This window comes from Eptatretus burgeri, chromosome 6 (assembly GCF_056783735.1).
Source record: "Eptatretus burgeri isolate ZD-2024b chromosome 6, Ebu_testis_v1, whole genome shotgun sequence".
NCBI lineage: Eukaryota > Metazoa > Chordata > Myxini > Myxiniformes > Myxinidae > Eptatretus > Eptatretus burgeri.
This window is the reverse complement of record NC_140966.1, coordinates 88875152-88896081: the sequence shown is the minus strand read 5'-3', so window position 1 is coordinate 88896081 and position 20930 is coordinate 88875152. Positions and strand designations below refer to the sequence as shown.

Below are 20930 nucleotides of genomic sequence, written 5' to 3'. Positions count from 1 at the left end.
AAACAAAAAAGAACAATCACGAGCGTAGTAAATATCGCGAGATTCCTAAAGCTTTAAATAGGAGTTCGAGCTCTCGCGCGATTTACCACAGGCATGTCCGTCACGTCGGACGAGGAGCTCCGGGCGAAGCAGATTCGCGCTCTGAGGCGCCAATGGCTCCGGGACCAGGAGTTGAGTCCCAGAGAGCCGGTGGAGGTTCCGGGAAGTCGCGGTCCCGTGGAGCGGTTCTGGCAGAGATTCTTGACCCCGCAGAGCGTCTGGAGACTCTACGTGAGCGTCCTTGGTCGTCTCGCTTCCTGTGCTCGGCCGTTGACGTTGTAGAATGAGTGTCACGATTGACGATATTGAAGTTTGCTGCCACTTGATGACCATTTTATGAGTTCTCAGACTTCCCAACCTTTCTCTGCTTTGCAGACTTACCGAAGCTGTAAGGTGATTGGTAAAGTGTTCGTGTTTGGTTTGCTGCCCACCTGGACGATGTTTTACCTGTTCAAATACCATGCCATGGTGAGGGGTGTTTTATTTACACGCCACGTGTTTATTAGATTTCGTAAGTATATTGATCACTTCGTGTGTGTGTGTGTGTGTGTGTGTGTGTGTGTGTGTGTGTGTGTGTGTGTGTGTGTGTGTGTGTGTGTGTGTGTGTGTGTGTGTGTGTGTGTGTGTGTGTGTGTGTGTGTGTGTGTGTACGTACGCACGATAACTCAAGAACGGAGGATGCTACCAATGTCAAATTACACCACGTGATTCAGGAGGGTGATGGCTAGCGCTGACCTATTTTGGTCAAAATCGGTCAAAGGTCACAGTGAGGTCAAATATCCGATTTTTGATGGTTTGGTACAGAATCATCGTAGAAACTTCTGGTTTGCGTCGCTACCTTCACCAGAGATAGCTTTTATTAGACGAGGTCAGAGGTCAAGTTGACGATTTCGTAAGTACCAGTCTATGACTGCTTGTTTATTTATTTATTAACGGTCGTTTTGATACGCTTCGGGGAGAGTTATTTATTTTATAGTCATCTCGGGCTCGTTGAGGTTGCTTTGGTGTGCAATGTCGAGGCTCATGGAGGAGATGGATCATACAACAAATTGGGATGTAAAAGAACAAAAGAGGAGGGGGGAAAACCAACAGTAGGATTGAGGGAGACCTGGAAAAATGAGGGATGTTGGGGAGGTAGGCAGTTCCAAAAATCAGAGTTGCCTTGGGAGGGTTAAACGGGTTAAAAAAAAAAAACACAAACAGGGACACCAGCGAGGAAATGAACAGGAAAAGATTGGAGAGGGAAAGAGAAAAAAGAGAACGGAAGGAAACGGTAACCTGTAAGTGGGGTTCATGAGGGTAGAAAAGATCATGGGTTGGGGTCGGGGATCACATGAGGTTATGCACGACTTGCTTGAAGAAGGAAGAGTGTGGTTGAACGGCCTCCTGAAGGCAGTTCCACAAATCGGTGAAAAGAGGAACAAAAGTGTAGGAGTGTGGTGTGTCTGGATTTTGTGAGAATACCCCAAGGAGGGGGTTACCGAAGGAGCTTGATTCAGATTTAACCGAGGGATAAAGGGCGGAGGATGCTCGACTGGAAGATTTTACACTGGGTAGTGTGCTATCAAGTCTGGTGTTGGCTTAGTGGTTATGGTGGTGGCTTGGGATCCTAGGGTCCTGAGTTCAAGCCCCGTTGGCCGCTAAATTAAAACAAGGACAAATGTGTCCAAGAGCCACGTCCTAAAGGTTTTGTCTTCACCAGAAGAAGAACAAGAAGAGGAAGAAGAATTTTTTTTTTTAAACAACTTCCGATATTTCGTGTCAAGTCACGTCCATCATGGACGATCTTCGTTCATGACGAGAAAATAGTGTACGAAATTACAATATATCAAATGGAATAATCTTTAAATAGTAACATGAACTTTTCGAAACTAAAAAGCAAATGTCCGAATATATTTAAAAGTTCATGATAGACGCTCTCAAAAGGAACCCTCAATGCGAGGATGTGTACAGGTGTTTAGGATTTAAGGAGATCCGGATCCTGTATATAAAAGACCCGAGTCCAAAAGGTTTTGTCTTCACAAGAAGAAGAATGCTGAGCTCTCTTAGCGGAGCAGCGTTCGTTACGCAAGACACTGCTAAAAATATACCAGGAGGTTGACTCAGCCTGTCATTCTTCCGAGGTTGGCAAAATGAGCACCAGTGTACTGGTAAGGGGGGGACACTGCATCAGCGGCATCGCCGCGTCCCAACCAATGATGCAACCAGCAGGCACAAGCTGCAAAAGAGAGAGTGAGAGAGCCAGAGCCAGAGCCATCCCTCTCCCAGCAGTAGTTAGGGCAGGGATTTAAAATTCTCATTGTGAAGGACACCATGGGATCTTTAATGTCCAACCACCAACGTGGTTGGATGCTACTGGGATTCAATGGATGCTACTGCGATGCCCAGTTTAACATCCCGAGACACATTGATAAATCACCCTGCGTGTGAAGCATCGGAATGACAGTTTATAGCTAGGTCAGGATGCAAACAAGGTAAGATGTGCATACCTGTAGGCAAATGTGCATACCTGTAGGCCATACTCAGCCTCTCCATTCCTTAATGTCCCACTATTAACCCACTGTACTCTCATTCCGTGTCTTAAAAAAAAAAACAATCTCCCCCATTGGGATTCCAAACCACAGGGTTAATCCTTCCTCTAATGCTGATTGTCAAGGAAGGAAGTGACGAGTACCATTTTAAAGTCTTTCATACGACTTGGCGAAGTTCGAAAATCGTTCCCTTACCTGAAGGAAGAACCTGAACCTGAAAGCAATTGAATGGTTTCCTGACTGCACGAACCATCAGATGGGCACCGTTCTTCCACAAGGTTTCGATCCTCTCCAAACGGCACATCCATAACCTCGGTCACGGATCCACATCAGTAGATCCACCTGAGTTGTGTCCAGGCCGTTAGTAAACTCATCAAGCAACATCATTAATCAGACTCCAACCACTTCAAGATGTAATGTATTATCACACACAGCAAATCCTCACTTAACATCATCCCGGTTAACTGTTTCATTTTAACATCGCTGATCTTTAGACAACATGCTCATTAAAAGTTGTTCACCATCCATTATAAAGTCGTTTTACCCCTAATTTAGTCCCAAACTAATGGTTTTCCTCATTTTAATAAAGCTACAGGATAAACCATACGATATAGGCCTTGTATACACTGAGCTGTGGACATGGAGAGGAGCTAATCACAGGGAGAGCTGTGCATCGATAACATCGGTGGGTGCATCGTCCTCTCCGATTTCAGGTGTTTGACAAGTCGTGATCCACCTGAATAGATGTCACTTGTTTATATATTAAACTGATGGAAACATCCTCAAGTGCATTGATAACATCGATGGGTCCTGGGTTGAAGTTACTCAGGTGTGTATGAAGGTATATGAAGGAACTTGTGGCCTGAATGTGTCACTGACTTGAAAGGATTTAAAGATGTCGTCCCCACGATGGAGAAAGTTATCTCCGGCCTGGCCAGTAAAATGGATTTTAATGAGGTGAAGGAAGCTGACGTCACACAACTTCTGCCATCACAGGGAGAAGAGTTAACCAATGTAGATCATAAGGAACTTGAGGTGATGAGAGAAAGAAGCAACTAGAGATGATGATATTCAATTGTTTGTTTAAAATTATTTAAAACTTATACAGTACTTAATATGTAAATAATGTCTTGTTTCATGATAAAAATAAATTTCCCCTGGAACCTCACCCCCCCCCCCCAATTTACATTCATTCTTATGGGGAAATTTGATTTGCTTCGACGTTTCATTCGTCACACTTTTCAAGAATGTAACCACAACGTTAAGCGAAGGTTTACTGAAGTTGCAACTCCCGTCACACGTTCCATTATATGATGATCCATAAAATCATGCACATCTTACCTTAAATAGAACATGTCCACCAGCAAGCATGACCATCCCACTCAACTCTGGATCAAACTGTTATTCAAATATTCAAACGGTTATTTATAAAAACGGTCTTTTTAACCTGCTTCCTTGTTTCCTTGCAACCACTGAAATGGGTTTAAAATGTTTGAATATCTGAATAACAAATATTCAAATATATTTATATATACTAGTGCGGGCCTGTACGTGCGTGCAAAAAAACATGCAAACCGTGTGCCAGAAACAACAACCACACAGGCCGTTCCTTCGCTCTCGTGCGCCTGTACGTGTGTGCCCGTACGTGCGGACCGTACGTGCAAAAATTTTTTTTTTATAATTATGACATCATAGCACCGTGTCCTGTCATTGGTTTGGTAAATAAATGGCCATAACTTGGGAAACACTTGAGAAACAGCTGAAACGGATGAAGAAGAAAGATATCAAACCTTGAAAAGGCACATGCTCAGGTCCCCAGCGTCAATTGTGATGGCATATCAAACGAAGAAGAAGAATTGTGACGTCAATCGTGCAAAAAAGTAAAAGATTTGTAACGTCAATAGTGACGTCATAGCACCGTGTCCTGTCATTGGTTGATAAATAAATGGCCATAACTTGGGAACCACTTGTCCGATTAATATCAAACCTTGAAAAGGCACATCCTCAGGTCCCCAGCAATATACCTGGCAAGTTTCAATTAGATCAGACCAGTGGTTGTTGAGAAACAGCGGTCGCAGACAAACACACAGAGATTGCTGGAATTATAGATAGACTAGTACGTGCCCGTAAAAAAAAAATAAATAAAATAAATAAATAAATATTCCAACCGCGAGCAACAAACAACAACCACACAGGCCGTTTCTTCGCTCTCGCGTGCCCGTACGTGCGTGGAGCAGAAGTTCGCATATCACAGTTACGATGATTCGCAATTTAGGTTTTAATGGCCAATTATTCAATTCGCGCCAACGTATTTTGCCTTTTCGCAATGTCATCGCAAGGAAAAATAAAAAGAGAAGAGAAGAGAGAAAAAAAATTACTTCCTGGTTCGGAACACACCAGCTCACTCTGATGTTACCGAAATTTATGCACCGTCTCATATGAAAACGATCATAACTTGCGGCATTGTGTTTATCTATAAATGCGCATAAGAAATCGAGAAATTATTAGAATACACGAAGTCATCATTATCCGGAAGCCCATACGTTGTAACCTGTAATGGGGAACGCGGCTGAGCTTCCCTTCCCCATCGGCCACACCCACGCAACAATGTGTCTTGTCATTCGTTTGGTAAATAAATGGCCATAACTTGGGAAGCACTTGTCCGATTAATATCAAACCTTGAAAAGGCACATCCTCAGGTCCCCAGCAATATACCTGGCAAGTTTCAATTAGATCGGACCAGCGGTTGTCGAGAAACAGCGGTCACTCACTCACTCACACACTCACTCACTCACTCACTCACACACACACACACACACACACACACACACACACACACACACACACACACACACACACACACACACACACACACACACCTGGAATTATAGATAGATATATAACTTTTAAAATAATGTGTTGTATAAATATATATTTTAATATTTTCCCTGTTCATATTGTATTTCACTAATTCTATTTGGTGTCGTTCTATGATCTTAAAGCAAACTTGTTTACATCTGCTAACTGTTGCTCCCTGTATTTGTACACGTCTGACTCGGTGTTTTAATCTATTGACAAGTTCAGTGCTGTGTGTGGTTGCTCTCACAGTCCAAATTATTTCGCCTGCAACCGTACCAGAGAATAACTTCTTAGGAATATTGCTGTCTCACAAAGGTATTCATACAATGTGAAATGGAAAAGTATCTCAAATAATTTGGTGTGAAATTTATTATTATTGATATCGATTTGTAATTCCAAAAAAGAAACTGAAGTGTGAGTTTGGTTTTCCTTTTTGAATCCTAGTTTTTTTTTGATGTACATCATCATGAAGCTGATCAAATGCGCACACGCATACACACACATCACTTCCCAGTGAGCAATGGTGTCACCTTTGTCACCGCACTCGGCAGGGCATTTCTTAAGGAGGAATTTCCTCCTCTTCATGGATATTAACCTAAAATTACATGTGGAACTGGAACAGCACTCGGCAGAGCAAATACCTCTGCCAGGTTAAACAGTTTACGTTTTGTAGGCTGGATCTGGATGTTGACCAAAATCTGCTCGGCTTGTTGTTACCTCCCCAACTTGTCCACCAAGTTGTCATAACTAGTCCACAACTCTTTGAAATATCATGTTATATATCGTTTTTGGACCCATCTCTCAATAGTGAAGAATCTCTTCAAATATTTTTCTAAATTATACAGTAGTATCCAGATCCAGATTCGGATCTTCACCAAAACCGAATACATTTGTCCTTGTCACACACCCGACCTGTCCACGACGTTTTGTCCGAATCCATCCATAACTTAATAAATATCCTACTCGCAGATGGACAGACTGGTGAAAATGTAACCTCCGTCCACCTGCAGTGGCGGAAGTAAAGATGTAGCAGAACTATTTTTCAACAAAGAGGGGATTTAAAGCTTTTCTCAAGACAAAATCACAATCGAGCACCAACGTGCACATATAAATCTGACATAGGTTTTTATTTGGGGGGAGTGGGGGGAGAGGTCAATCAGGAACCAAAACCTCATCATTGTCATCATTCCCATTCACCTAATCAACATTTTCAATCCTCATCTCTTCATTTTCATGATCACATTGATTTAAGCATTAACATTAAGAGAGGACACCCATCACACAAAAGGAATATTTCACCACAAGGTCCCTGAAGTTTCAGTATTTTATTTACATTTCCCAGCTCATGACTTGCATGTTACAAGCATTGGGAGACCAAATTCAACGGATTCAAATCCCTCCGTAGAATAGTTTGATGCACCGACATGCATTTCGGTCTTTCTTCCGGTTATTCTGTCACCTGCATTGGTGACCTTTCACAGTAAAGGTTGAACCAAGTCAGTGCAAATTGCTGATTGTGTAAACTCTCTCAACTTTTCAGATCGAATGATGGGAGTTTTGTTTTGGTTTCGTTTCAGAAATACCCATTTGCAGTTGTGGGAAGAAGGCCGGCCCTGCTACCCGTGAGTATCAATACTATCAGGAAGACCCTGCCCTCCATTTTCACCAGTCCTTTTTCTTCTTAAGCCCTGACCTTTCTGTCCTGATCTCCAAGTGTAGCTTGCACTTAGATTGACAAGAGTGGGTCTTGACATACCTGCTACTGGGCAAATGCATATTTAATGATATATTATTTATTTGCTTTTTCATTTCTCTTAAGCTTTTTGATTGGCAGGCCTGTTTTTTTTTTTTGTTTTTGTTTTTTTTTCAACCTTCACTGCAGGGTGATACAATCGCAGAGACTGGGGAGGTACTGCCAGATTTGCCACAACCAGAAGGCCACGGTGAAACTCACTAGGCCAGACGGCCATGACCAATGAATCTGCCGACGCACTTTTTCTCCAGGTTAAAGTATTCATCGTGGGGCTGATCCATCTTGTGATGAAGATAAGATTGTAAAAAGACGTGGGAGCTTGTTTGTGTTTCACCTTCACTTCCACATGTATGATGTTTAGCTATTGTCAACCGAGCCAGTCTGTTGGCATTAAAAATAAATGCAAGCAAAAATTGGCATTTGTTTGACGGTCCATTTTAAATTGTGTATCGTTTGTGTGGTGATCATGAGGACGTGAAGACTGCTGGCAATATAGCAGCCTTTGATGGAAAAGGCAATTGGACTAGAGTTCATCCTTCTCTTCTCCAGGACAGCTGCATGCTGCGCGCTGACTGTCCAAGTAGGGTTTACACCCCAAGCGCAGCACAGCTTGTCGTACCAACTGCACACCGGATTCGCATGCTAAAAAAAAACAACAAAAACATGTCAGACTTGGGCCTTGTTTTTCCTCAGTAATGTGGATGAAAGCAAATCTAATTTTTCTTTTCTTTTGGGTTTGGATATGACTTGTTTAATTCACAGTTCAAATCCTAACTATGTTGCATAAAATGTCAGTTCAGTACAAGTATATTGTTGTCTCAGGGCATTACCTGTGTAAATGACAGGACCGAGTCTACCCCCCCCCCCCTCAAGCCCCTGCCGACATCATCAGGCAAAATTAACATTTACACTTCTGCTGATGGCATCAAAGTGATGTATTTTTGCCTCAACAGTTTGTTCTGTTCACACCACACAACAGTACTTTTATCAAAGCTTTCACCATGCCAGATGTCATAGCATTCTGGTGGGTGGGGCTTTCTGCCACCACAGTCATGGGATTGATCCTTCTGTGGCCCTCCTGTCCTATTAAATCCCATCATCCCTGATTGATGGGAACAGCTGCTCATTTTCAATACTTCTCCAATTTGTACATGTAACCGCCAGTAACCTTCACTCTCCAACAAGAGGTGTAAAAGTATTTATATTACACACACACCTTTCAGAATAATTCTGAAGGCACATCGTTCACAGGTGAACCAAAAATATTGTATAAACAAGCTGCCTTTACATCCTGATCTGCAGGACTGCATTTTTTGTTTGAGATTCAACATAAGCAGTGCACCAGAATGGTAGTTTTATTTAAATTAGACTCCATAGTGTATAGGGGAAAGAGTGTATGCCACCAGCACTCTCCTGCCCTCCCTCATCCCTTCAACAATGAACCTTCCATGCAACAATCGTAGCTGGGACGTCTCACCTCTGCTGAGCTCTGACGGATGGAAGATGAATTATACCCTCTTCAATATCATTACTCAACCCAATGGAACAATGGCCCCATTGGATCCCAAAGCAGAGCATTCTGCAAGGAGGTCATAAAAATGTGGGATTTACACAACAGGGGATTTGTTCCAAAATAAGGAATTGCCAGCACCCAAGGCAGAACAGGGGTTACATTACTAGACTGTCACAATTTGTTTTGCATTCAGGATTTTACTTCATAAAACAAACTAATTATTATCTTGCCAAAACGAAGTTTTTGCAAGATATGTTAGTCAGCTTGTATGTTTTTGTTTGTTTGTTTGTTTGTTTGTTTGTCTGTAATCACATATAAAAAATTCTGCAGAGCACAGTTATCATTGGAAATTTTTGTAACTTCGCATATCAGAGGCCTATAGAGGTCCCTTTCAGCGCATAAAATTTTGAAGGTCAAAGGTCAAGGTCACTTTGTCGCAAATCAGGGGAGTCGACGAAACCCTTATTTTTTGAGTAATTTTGATCGGATCGTCTTCAAACTTCATGGGAATATTGTTCATGGTCTGGCGCTCAGCTGATTAATTTTTGGTGGCGATTGGCCTTGACCTTCATGGTTAGCGTTTAAGGTCAAACATATTTGACCCCAAGGTCAAATTTTCAAGTTTTAGGAACCATATCGTGTAGTACCTCAAATTGAACACCTCTGAGTGCTTTCTAGATGCAAGCTTGAGACATTATGACGTCATTTGGTGACGTTATGAGGCAAAAGCATATTTTTCATGGTTACTCTGTAGAACGATTCTCATCGGAATCTCTCGTAGGCAGATATTCCTCAAGGAGTCGCTCCTGGTGGATAGCAGCTCTGTTCGCCTCAGTGTGACCTTAAAGAAGTCACACGTGGTCACCTTTTGGCAAGATACACGTCACCCTGCAGGTGACATTGGTTTATTTTATTCTTGAATCGTTTTTGCCATTCTGAAGAAGTATCGACCAAAACCAAACTGGATTTTGGTTCAGACAATAAATTTGAACAATTTGCCTGATCTTTGAAGGAAACTAGACTTTTAAACGTGCTAATGCGTGAGTGATGGAGTTTGCCTCGAATCGAGCACCTGACAGTGATGAAGTAAGACCAATTGCTTGGCGAATGTCAGAGCAAATGTGGTTGAGGCACTGAAGGAATTCCGCATCGCATTGTGCTTTGTTAACTCCACATGAGTCGTAACAGGCATCATGATGGTTGCAGCAGCGGGTCATCGCCGGAATTCGAACATCCAACTGGGAAAAGGAAGACACGTGGGCCAAAACATGTGAAAGAGCGAACATAGACAAGCGCTGACGGTGAAACTGAGACTGCAAAAGGTTTCTGAGAATAATTTATAAACCAGGATCATTGCAGGAACACAGAATGTGAGAAGTCTCCCTCTTGAAACCCTTGGAGAGTAACCACTCATGAAAAAAAAAAATGTTGACAATGATGGCAGGCAAATATTGGTATGTGTTATTTTGGTATACACTGTGTTGTTGCAAATATTGGTATACACTGTGTTGTGTGCATGCACATCATGAATGTGCGTCATCAAAATAAACAAGCGTGTAGGGAAGGTTTAAAATGAACACTGGAACGGGCAAATTGCATACCCTCAACCAGACTTTTTTATGGTTTTATAGATGTACTCACATTCTAAATTGTACATACTTTATACACTTACATTCTAAATTGTACATGAAAGATGTACTCACATTCTAAATTGTACATACTTTAGAGATGTACTCACATTCTAAATTGTACATACTTTATAGACGTACTCACATTCTAAATTGTACATACTTTGGAGATGTACTCACATTCTAAATTGTACATACTTTAGAGATGTACTCACATTCTAAATTGTACATACTTTATAGACGTACTCACATTATAAATTGTATATACTTTAGAGATGTACTCACATTCTAAATTGTACATACTTTATAGATGTACTCACATTATAAATTGTATATACTTTAGAGATGTACTCACATTCTAAATTGTATATACTTTAGAGATGTACTCACATTCTAAATTGTACATACTTTATAGACGTACTCACATTATAAATTGTACATACTTTAGAGATGTACTCACATTCTAAATTGTACATACTTTAGAGATGTACTCACATTCTAAATTGTACATACTTTAGAGATGTACTCACATTCTAAATTGTACATACTTTAGAGATGTACTCACATTCTAAATTGTACATACTTTAGAGATGTACTCACATTCTAAATTGTAAATACTTTAGAGATGTACTCACATTCTAAATTGTACATACTTTAGAGATGTACTCACATTCTAAATTGTACATACTTTATAGATGTACTCACATTATAAATTGTATATACTTTAGAGATGTACTCACATTCTAAATTGTATATACTTTAGAGATGTACTCACATTCTAAATTGTACATACTTTATAGACGTACTCACATTATAAATTGTACATACTTTAGAGATGTACTCACATTCTAAATTGTACATACTTTAGAGATGTACTCACATTCTAAATTGTACATACTTTAGAGATGTACTCACATTCTAAATTGTACATACTTTAGAGATGTACTCACATTCTAAATTGTACATACTTTAGAGATGTACTCACATTCTCAATTGTAAATACTTTAGAGATGTACTCGCATTCTAAATTGTACATACTTTAGAGATGTACTCACATTCTAAATTGTACATACTTTAGAGATGTACTCACATTCTAAATTGTACATACTTTAGAGATGTACTCACATTCTAAATTGTACATACTTTAGAGATGTACTCACATTCTAAATTGTACATACTTTAGAGATGTACTCACATTCTAAATTGTACATACTTTAGAGATGTACTCACATTCTAAATTGTACATACTTTAGAGATGTACTCGCATTCTAATTGTATATACTTTTTTGACGTACTCACATTCTCATTGTACATACTTTATACACATACTCACATTATAATTGTACATACTTTATACACATACTCACATTATAATTGTACATACTTTATACACATACTCACATTCTAATTGCACAGACTGAAAAGGAGGTAGTCGGTTGGAAAAAAGAAAAGAAAAAGATAACGTGTACTACTAACTACCACTAGATGGCATTTGTGGCCTATGTTTGGACATTGTGTGTCGACAGACGGACAAACGGACACAAATTTAACACCCTCTTTTTGGCGAGGATAATAAACTTGTGACAACAAAACCAACTGGAAAGCATCCCGAAATGTAGAGCCCATCCAAGTCTGCTTTGGACATGAAATAAGCGTGACAAAAACAAATAGGTTATTCATTAATTAGTGTTTTCTGTATTCTCATAATAAAGGTTTGTTGAAAATTTGATGACAAAAGCTCAAGTCGTAAAAAAGTTATGCCCAGGACAGGGACAGATACAGATACATGCACACGAGCAATTGCAAAATCCCATCTCTCATTGCGTGAGCAGACAGACTAATAAAATGGATACAACAGGGGTGCTGGGTTGTCAGGTAAAATGAACACTCACGTGGAGACCAAATGCTGGAGATCCACAACCGTTTGCAGGTGGTTGGCGAAAGCCAAAGCGACGTTGAGGAGTGGCACCTTGGAACAAAAAAGAATTTGTGAAATTTTTTCTTCTTTATTTTTTGTTCATGGCATAAAAAAAAAATTAAAAGTAAATAAATAAATAAAAATTATGTTGGGGTTGCCCCCCAAAATAGGTATTTGCTTTCTTCTTAGAAACCACACCCACACTTCCACTGAAACTTGAGCACAACCTTCATCACCTGTGACGTACCAAAGTTTGTTCGTGATATTTAAAAAAAAAAAAGAAAATTTATGAAAAATCTGGGTGTAGGTGGGTTTATTGGGGTGGGGGGGGAGGGGTTGCTCCCAAAAATAGGTAACTGCCATAACATTGGTTTATTGGTTCATTTTGCTGATTCCGTCCCACGTTGACTTCCTCCTCGGTATCGTTATTCTACCAGCTGAGCACCCAGGGGTATTTCCCCTATTTTTCTTTTCGAGCTGAGGGTGCAGTACACGTAATAGAGAAGTCAGGTTGTGAGTGGGGCAGTGGGCGATATCAGTGTGAGGGTCTAATCGTATCACTCTTTTTGATCAAATCTCAAGCCAGTGCTTTTGTCTTCCCCACTGTGCAATTCTTGCAATTTCGGTGTTTGTTTTATTTTTCTCTTCACGAGATCAAGGCTCCTGGAAGTGTTTTGGATTTTTCAAACTTTCAACTGTTCTTCGATAAACAATAATATCACAAATCCTCTCTTGTATGCAGTAGGTACTGTGGAAGCATCATTGCTTTTGAGGGATGACTCAGTGTCCCCTGTAGGTTAGGGTCGGAATTTTTGTAATCTGTTCCGGAACCGGTTGTTAACTCGCCTATTCTTCATCAAAAGACATGGTGAGATCTTTAACGCGAAACAGCTAATGCTATCCGATCCGATGAGACACCTGGCTTCATGTCCATTCAAGGGACACACCATCTCTGTGATGCAGCACCATGCCTGCAAAGCATCAATCCAAAAAATGGTCGGGAATCAAACTCAGACTGGCCAACCTGGGGGTAAGCGTGCTACCTCTACACTGATGGAAGATGTTGGTGCTGTGAAGTGTGACGTGGTGGAGGTGAGAGTTCGGTGTACCGTTACATTCCTGAGTCAGAGATGGTCAATGGAGTACCACCACAAAGGACTTGGCTCCATCAGATTTCCATCTCTTGCTGAAACTTAAGGAACACCTCGGTGTGTAACATCTTCCTTCCGACGATGATGTCAAGGTCTCTGTGAAGCGCTGGTTAAGTCAGCGTTTGCACAGTTATATTGTGACGGCATCACAAAACTATTTGAACATTGGCAGAAATGTATGTACGGACTGCAGTTGTGATTATGTTGATTAATTAATTTGTCCCATGGTGGAATAAAGATTGATGTTGGTATTTGTCTGTTTCATTTGAATATCTTTCCCTGTTTTGGGGGAAAAAAAAGAATAAGAGGCATTACTTTTCAACACACCCTTGTATTTATGTCACTGATTGACCCCAAGAAGAAGTTTTTAGGAACGGAAGATTTTGGTGTTGATGTTGGCCATCGCCTTTCCTGCGAAGACCACATTTCCAAGCTAGCCAAGTCCGAGTATTCTCCGGTCTGCTTGGTAAAGCTGAATTTCTGATTGACCACAAAACATATGTCCACAACTTTGGACAACTGTTCCACCTGAGCTATTATATGGTACCGGGCTCCACACCCATCTTTCCTGGACGTTGTGCAGTTGAAGCTTGGAACATCTTTTGCCTCTCCCACCAGGAGGCCTGACTTCTCATTTCAGTTTCCTTCTGCTCCTCCACAGTCCCTCCAGGAGTCCAGGATGTGTGCATTCTTTTAATAAACCTGTCAAAAATCCAGTCTGTGCACTGCTTTCTTCTAACCCCGTTCTCGTTTTAACAGCAGTGGAATTGCCTCACTGAGGCCATCCAATCCTACTGTTCCCTGTAGGGCTTCAAGTTGGCAGTCTCATCATAACCGCACGTGTTCCTCCATCCCTACCTCATCTTTTCCACTCCTGTTAACCATTCCTGCACCCAATCATCTTACCTGCAGGCTTTTCCCTTCCTCATTACCTCCGCCACCGAAGATGGATGGAGGTTATTTTCACCCGTCTGTCTATGAGCATGATATCTCAAAAAGATGTGGACCGATTCGGACAAAAAAACCCAAAAAAACTTGATGGTCGGGTTGGGTAGGTGACAATAACAAGCCGATTAGATTTTGGTTAAGTTCCGGATGCAGATCAGGCCCATCAGTGATGTTCCGGATGCAGATCAGGCCAACAAAACATAAACTGTTCAATCTGACGGACGTATGTTGTGTAACGAGTACAGTTCTAGTTTCCTATTCATTAATCCACTAGTTCTGTTCGTCTGCACCCCCCCCCCCTGCAATTACTTTGCTCTTCTACGAGCATTGACCCTGTATATAAAAGAGAATGTAAACTACCTCTCTAACAACACAATTAAATGATCACAAAACAATGCAACCCCAAACACAAAGCAGCTGTAAAAGGTAGTTTTAAATAATCTTATTGCAAACAAACACCAACACTGGGCCTTCATTTAAATTTAATTATTGATGAAATCTGCAGTCACATATGATGACGTTTCCAACTATTTCTGCTTCTCCTTGGGTCCTCGTGTAACGGCATGGCATTTCTACTAAACTGTGGATATCATGGTGAGGAACTTGATGATGTAAAGAACTAATTTAAAATGGATCATCAAAGGAGAATGAAGGGGAGGGGTGAGTGTTTTGGGGGGGGGTGCATTAATCTCCAAGTTGACCATGATTCTTTGGCATACTGGGTGGATCTGAATCAACCCTTTCTGCGTGAAAACCAAATATTCATGTCAAGGCACACGTAATCGCACCTTGCTCACTCACCACCTCCGTTTTGCCACTTGAGATGGTGAACAAACTCGGCCGCTGCAACAACGATTATATACAGTCGAGGCCAAAAGTATTGGCATCCTTGCACTTTTTTCAAATAATGCACCATTTCTTCCAGAAAATTGTTGAAATTAAAAAATATTTGGTCATACAGATATGTATTTGTTTGGTTTGCAGTGGAACAAAACAAAAAAAGGCTGAAAAATTTACTAAATCCAAGCTTATTCCACACACAAATCCTAAAATGGCCCGGACAATATTATTGGCACCTTTTAGAAGTTGTTAGAAATAATGGGATTTTGAACAGATCATTCTCCTTTACTTCAGAATTTAACTCACCTGTGATGGGTTGCAGGTGCCTGCAGTATAAAAATCACTCATTCAACCAGTTTGAATGGAGAAAAGGAGTCATTCTGCTGTTTTGTGTCACTGTGTGTACTGCAATGAACATGGGGAAAATAAAGAAAACCAGAGAATTGTCTGAGGGGGTCAGATACAAGATTGTAGCCAAGCATGGACAATCTCAAGGCTGCAACTCCATCTCCAGAGACCTTGATGTTCCTGTGTCCTCCATACGCAATGTTATCAGGAAGTTTAAGGCCCATGGCACTGGTACTGCAGCCAACCTCCCTGGACGTGGCCGCAAGAGAAAACTTGATCGAAGATTGCAGCGAAGGATTGCTCGAATGGTGGAGAAAGCACCTCGATCAACTGCCAAAGAGATTTAAGCTGACCGCCACACACAAGGTACGACAGTTTCAAATCGCAACCATCCGTCGCCAACTCCATGAAAGGGCGTTCTATGGTAGGAGACCCAGGAGGACCCCACTACTGAGAGATACACGTAAGAAAGCTTGACTGGAGTTTGCCAAAACACACCTGAACAAACCAAAATCTTTCTGGGAGAATGTCCTGTGGACAGATGAGTCCAAATTAGAGATTTTTGGAAAAGCACATCATCTCTGTTTACAGTAAACAAAACGAAGCCTTCAAAGAAAAGAACACCTTCCCTACAGTCAAACATGTAGGAGGTTCAGTGATGTTTTGGGGTTCCTGTGCTGCCTTGAATGTGTGCATAGCATCATGAAATCAGGAGATTACCAAGGCATTTTGGAACGCAATGTTCAACCCAGTGTCAGAAAAGCTGGGTCTCTGTTGAAGGTCATGGGTCTTGCAGCAGGACAATGACCCCAAACTCACTTCAAAAAGCACCCAGGAATGGTTCAAGACAAAACAATGGACTGTTCTGAAGTGCCCAGCAATGAGTCCAGATCGAAATAATCATTGAACACCTGTAGAGAGATCTGAAAACAGCAGTTGGGAGAAGGCACCCTTCAAATCTGGGAGAACTGGAGCAGTTTGCTCAAGAAGAGTGGGACAAACTACCATTAGGGAGATGTAGGAAGCTCATTCATGGCTATAGGAAGTGCTTGTCTGTAGTTATTTTGTCCAAAGGCTGTGTATGCCACTAAATATTAAAGTTGAGGGTGTCAATTTTTGTCAATGCCATTTCTTTTTATTTTCTGTTTTAAAAGGATAAAATAAGTTCTGAATCAAAAACAAAGATTCTGTAATATTAACAGTGAAATCAACAATTGTGGAGATCAAATACTTTTGTCAATTTCAACTTGTTTTTCGAGAAAATTGTGAGTTATTTGGAAAAAGTGCAAGGGTGGCAATATTTTTGGCCATGACTGTAAGAGGCCTATTTAGCAAGACAAGAAAATATCCTGTAATACCCTTTACATATGATATTTCAGGGACCAACAGTCAAGTCTGACCAGAGACGCAGTGGAATTGGCAGATCCCATCTTCCCCACCGAGGCAGTCCATGGCTATAACCAGGTAGTCGTCGAACTTGCGCATCTCCTCACGGAGACCACGGATCTTTCGTCCAAGCCAGGGAACCGGAGCTTCCAAACTGTCTGCCCAGCCTGGTGTGCAGATGCATAATGCCAATAAAAATGGCAACAGCCACATTCTGCGGGTATAATGTACAGGGGAGTAAAGAGTGGTGCAAATAACCTCCACAACAATTGCATCAATAATACAGCAGAAAGTATGAATTTAACCAAAAGTGCCATATTTTCTTCTTTTTAAAAAAGTACAAGATCGAGGGTCGAGGAAGAGCGATATGACGGAGGGTGAAAAAGCAATGAACGGACAGTGGAGAAACAGCGACACGAAGCAAAAACAGCACGGCTGTGCTGCTGATGCCCTGTCTGCCGGTTTGGCTAGGCATTTGTAATTTGGCCATGGTGCCGGTGACAGCTCGCACCTAATCTTCGTAAAGGACATCGTGGGATCTTCAGGACCCACCAACAAATGCCAGCCAACAGGACTTTCAGTTTATCGTCCATCCAAGGGACGGCACACACATTGATGGATCACCCTGCCTGTGAAACACCGGGTTGACAGGTTCTAGCTGGGTCAGGATTCAAACCCAGGTGAGACAGCTAACATATGAGGAAACCAAAATAGCAAGAGGAGCCATTTTTCCAAGTTTGGTGGGAAATAGAGAGATTTTAAGAGCCACCATCTATATATTAATACTGAAGGACCAATTTTGTGCTCCTCCGAGCGGTCGTTTCACGTTTTTCTCGGTACTGCGACCTGGACTGAAAGAAACTTCGTACCTGTAAGAGTGCATCGCACATAGTGGCAATAGTCAACTTTTAACTCTGAAGCAGAATAAACACTTTTCGTTGAGACGGGGGCGAGGAGTGAAGAGGCGGGGGCGGGGGATGAAGAGACGGGGGCAGGGAGTGAAGAGGCGGGGGGCAAGGTAAGCAGATTTTGGGGCGGGGGTAAGCAAATTGAAAGCGGGAGACGGGGGAAATGGGGCGGGGGATGAGTGGGCGGGGCTGGGGTGAATTAGGCGAGGTTGAGTGTGAGGGGGTGGACAGGGGGCGGGGGCAAGTGGGGCAGGGAATCAAGAGACGGGGGCGGGGAGTGAAGAGGCGGGGTGGGGCCGGGGTAATTAAATATTTAGGTGGGGGTAAGCAAATTGAAGGCGGGGAGTGGGAGGCAGGGGGGAATGGGGCAGGAGCGGGGGATGAGTAGGCGGGGGCAAGCACGCCCTGTCCAGTCCATGCCCCTCGAGTGTGGTTTAGCTGGTGAGGGTGGTTGAATAAATGGAATCCGTCTGTGACGGGGTTTCGGCTAGTCTCTATAAATACGAGACGGTACTTATCAAACGTCAAAACAAAGGTGGTGTGCACCGTTTGATCTGACACCTGCGGTGAAGAGTCCTTGTAAACTGTAAAGGGTTGAGATGGTCTGCACGGTACGACACACGCACATCCGGACATCATGTCCCCAATCTGCAATGGTAATGGCGACAACAGAAAGGGAAACGAGAGTTCTAAGGATTGGTCGTCGTGTCCCAGGATGGCCAAAATCAATGTTTTATCAGGAGTTTCAGTTCACCCTCGAGGGGCGGACGGGATGACCGAGAGGTACGCACACTGGCGTTCGAATCCTGAACCGGTAATAAACTCTCATCCTGGTGTTCCACGGGCAGTTAAACCGGCGTCCCGTCTGCCAGCGATCGTTGGTGGACGTCGAAGATCTCACGGTGTCCTTCGCAAAGAGTCGGCGAGCAATCGCCGGCACCCTGAACAAATGAGAAATTCCTGTCAAAAATCAGCAGGGGGCGTCGCATCAGCGGCACAGACACGCTCTCAGTCAATGACGCTACCCCACAGCCTTGTGCTGCGTACGAACGAAGAAGTTCAACGAGAAGTGGATGACAACACGATGGTGTGTACATCCAATTATACAGCAACATGATGGTGTGCACATCCATTTATACAGCAACATGATGGTGTGTACATCCATTTATACAGTAACACGATGGTGTGTACATCCATTTATACAGTAACACGATGGTGTGTACATCCATTTATACAGTAACACGATGGTGTGTACATCCATTTATACAGTAACACGATGGTGTGTACATCCATTTATACAGCAACACGATGGTGTGTACATCCATTTATACAGTAACACGATGGTGTGTACATCCATTTATACAGTAACACGATGGTGTGTACATCCATTTATACAGTAACACGATGGTGTGTACATCCATTTATACAGTAACACGATGGTGTGTACATCCATTTATACAGTAACACGATGGTGTGTACATCCATTTATACAGTAACACGATGGTGTGTACATCCATTTATACAGTAACACGATGGTGTGTACATCCATTTATACAGCAACACGATGGTGTGTACATCCATTTATACAGTAACACGATGGTGTGTACATCCATTTATACAGTAACACGATGGTGTGTACATCCATTTATACAGTAACACGATGGTGTGTACATCCATTTATACAGTAACACGATGGTGTGTACATCCATTTATACAGTAACACGATGGTGTGTACATCCATTTATACAGTAACACGATGGTGTGTACATCCATTTATACAGTAACACGATGGTGTGTACATCCATTTATACAGTAACACGATGGTGTGTACATCCATTTATACAGTAACACGATGGTGTGTACATCCATTTATACAGTAACACGATGGTGTGTACATCCATTTATACAGTAACACGATGGTGTGTACATCCATTTATACAGTAACACGATGGTGTGTACATCCATTTATACAGTAACACGATGGTGTGTACATCCATTTATACAGTAACACGATGGTGTGTACATCCATTTATACAGTAACACGATGGTGTGTACATCCATTTATACAGTAACACGATGGTGTGTACATCCATTTATACAGTAACACGATGGTGTGTACATCCATTTATACAGTAACACGATGGTGTGTACATCCATTTATACAGTAACACGATGGTGTGTACATCCATTTATACAGTAACACGATGGTGTGTACATCCATTTATACAGTAACACGATGGTGTGTACATCCATTTATACAGTAACACGATGGTGTGTACATCCATTTATACAGTAACACGATGGTGTGTACATCCATTTATACAGTAACACGATGGTGTGTACATCCATTTATACAGTAACACGATGGTGTGTACATCCATTTATACAGTAACACGATGGTGTGTACATCCATTTATACAGTAACACGATGGTGTGTACATCCATTTATACAGTAACACGATGGTGTGTACATCCATTTATACAGCAACACGATGGTGTGTACATCCATTTATACAGCAACACGAGCATCACATAAACAGCATCATGGAAGGTTAACGAGGGTGTGGTGGAGGTCAGGTGAACATATTATACCCACTGATACCAGGGAACGGATCTACGGCACAAATCAACGAAGCAACCTCGTCCGGAATGACATGGAAGAGTTCCTTATCCAAGATATGCGTCCTTCCGGACACAGTCAACTCAACTAGTGGTGTTAACCTGGTAAAAAAAATAAACCAACGGTTCAACCCGCATAAACTAGAGTAACCCGAGACAGAAGCCTCAAACTCGGCAACATTGTGTGATCGAACCAAGGTTTCTCACAGAGATCGAAAAAAAACTTACCATTTGTGTTCCACAAGTTTGTGATACAGTGCAGACTATGACTATGTAACGGTCAACGGAAAACACTTAAACTGAACCAATAACTAAGTACCTGTAGGTTTGGGGTTTTTTAAAGTTCTCTGCTTCGAGTTTTTTTTATTTTTTTGCGATAAAAGTAGCGTCGATCCTCACGCATTGCTTGGAAAACGCATCGTCAGCACCAAAGCTCACATCATAACAACTTCCGGTGGGGAAGCGCTTCCGGGTTTGAACACTTCCGGC

At 41.9% G+C, this 20930-nt stretch overlaps 2 protein-coding genes across 6 annotated transcripts; one reads left to right on the top strand and one right to left on the bottom strand.

The window, feature by feature from the left end:
• Window positions 1–9: 9 nt before the first annotated feature.
• NDUFB6 (NADH:ubiquinone oxidoreductase subunit B6) lies at window positions 10–7599 on the top strand. The gene is made up of 4 exons (XM_085886137.1): window positions 10–270; window positions 415–507; window positions 7007–7051; window positions 7312–7599. Exons 1-4 carry the CDS (start codon window positions 94–96, stop codon window positions 7384–7386), a joined length of 390 nt encoding a protein of 129 aa, XP_085742263.1. The 5' UTR covers window positions 10–93; the 3' UTR covers window positions 7387–7599.
• Window positions 6538–20927, bottom strand: LOC147025285 (group XIIA secretory phospholipase A2-like). Of its 5 annotated transcripts, none has more exons than XM_085886134.1 (6): window positions 20670–20921; window positions 20415–20543; window positions 16929–17128; window positions 12216–12292; window positions 9768–9933; window positions 6538–7824 (listed from the first exon to the last, which is right to left on the bottom strand). In XM_085886134.1, exons 3-6 carry the CDS (start codon window positions 17125–17127, stop codon window positions 7706–7708), a joined length of 561 nt encoding a protein of 186 aa, XP_085742260.1. In that variant the 5' UTR covers window position 17128; window positions 20415–20543; window positions 20670–20921; the 3' UTR covers window positions 6538–7705. The 5 variants fall into 5 exon arrangements, with proteins under 5 accessions (XP_085742260.1, XP_085742259.1, XP_085742261.1 ...); XM_085886133.1 differs by having other exon boundaries at window positions 20425–20543; XM_085886135.1 differs by having other exon boundaries at window positions 20425–20543; window positions 20761–20921.
• Between the last annotated feature and the right edge of the window lie 3 nt (window positions 20928–20930).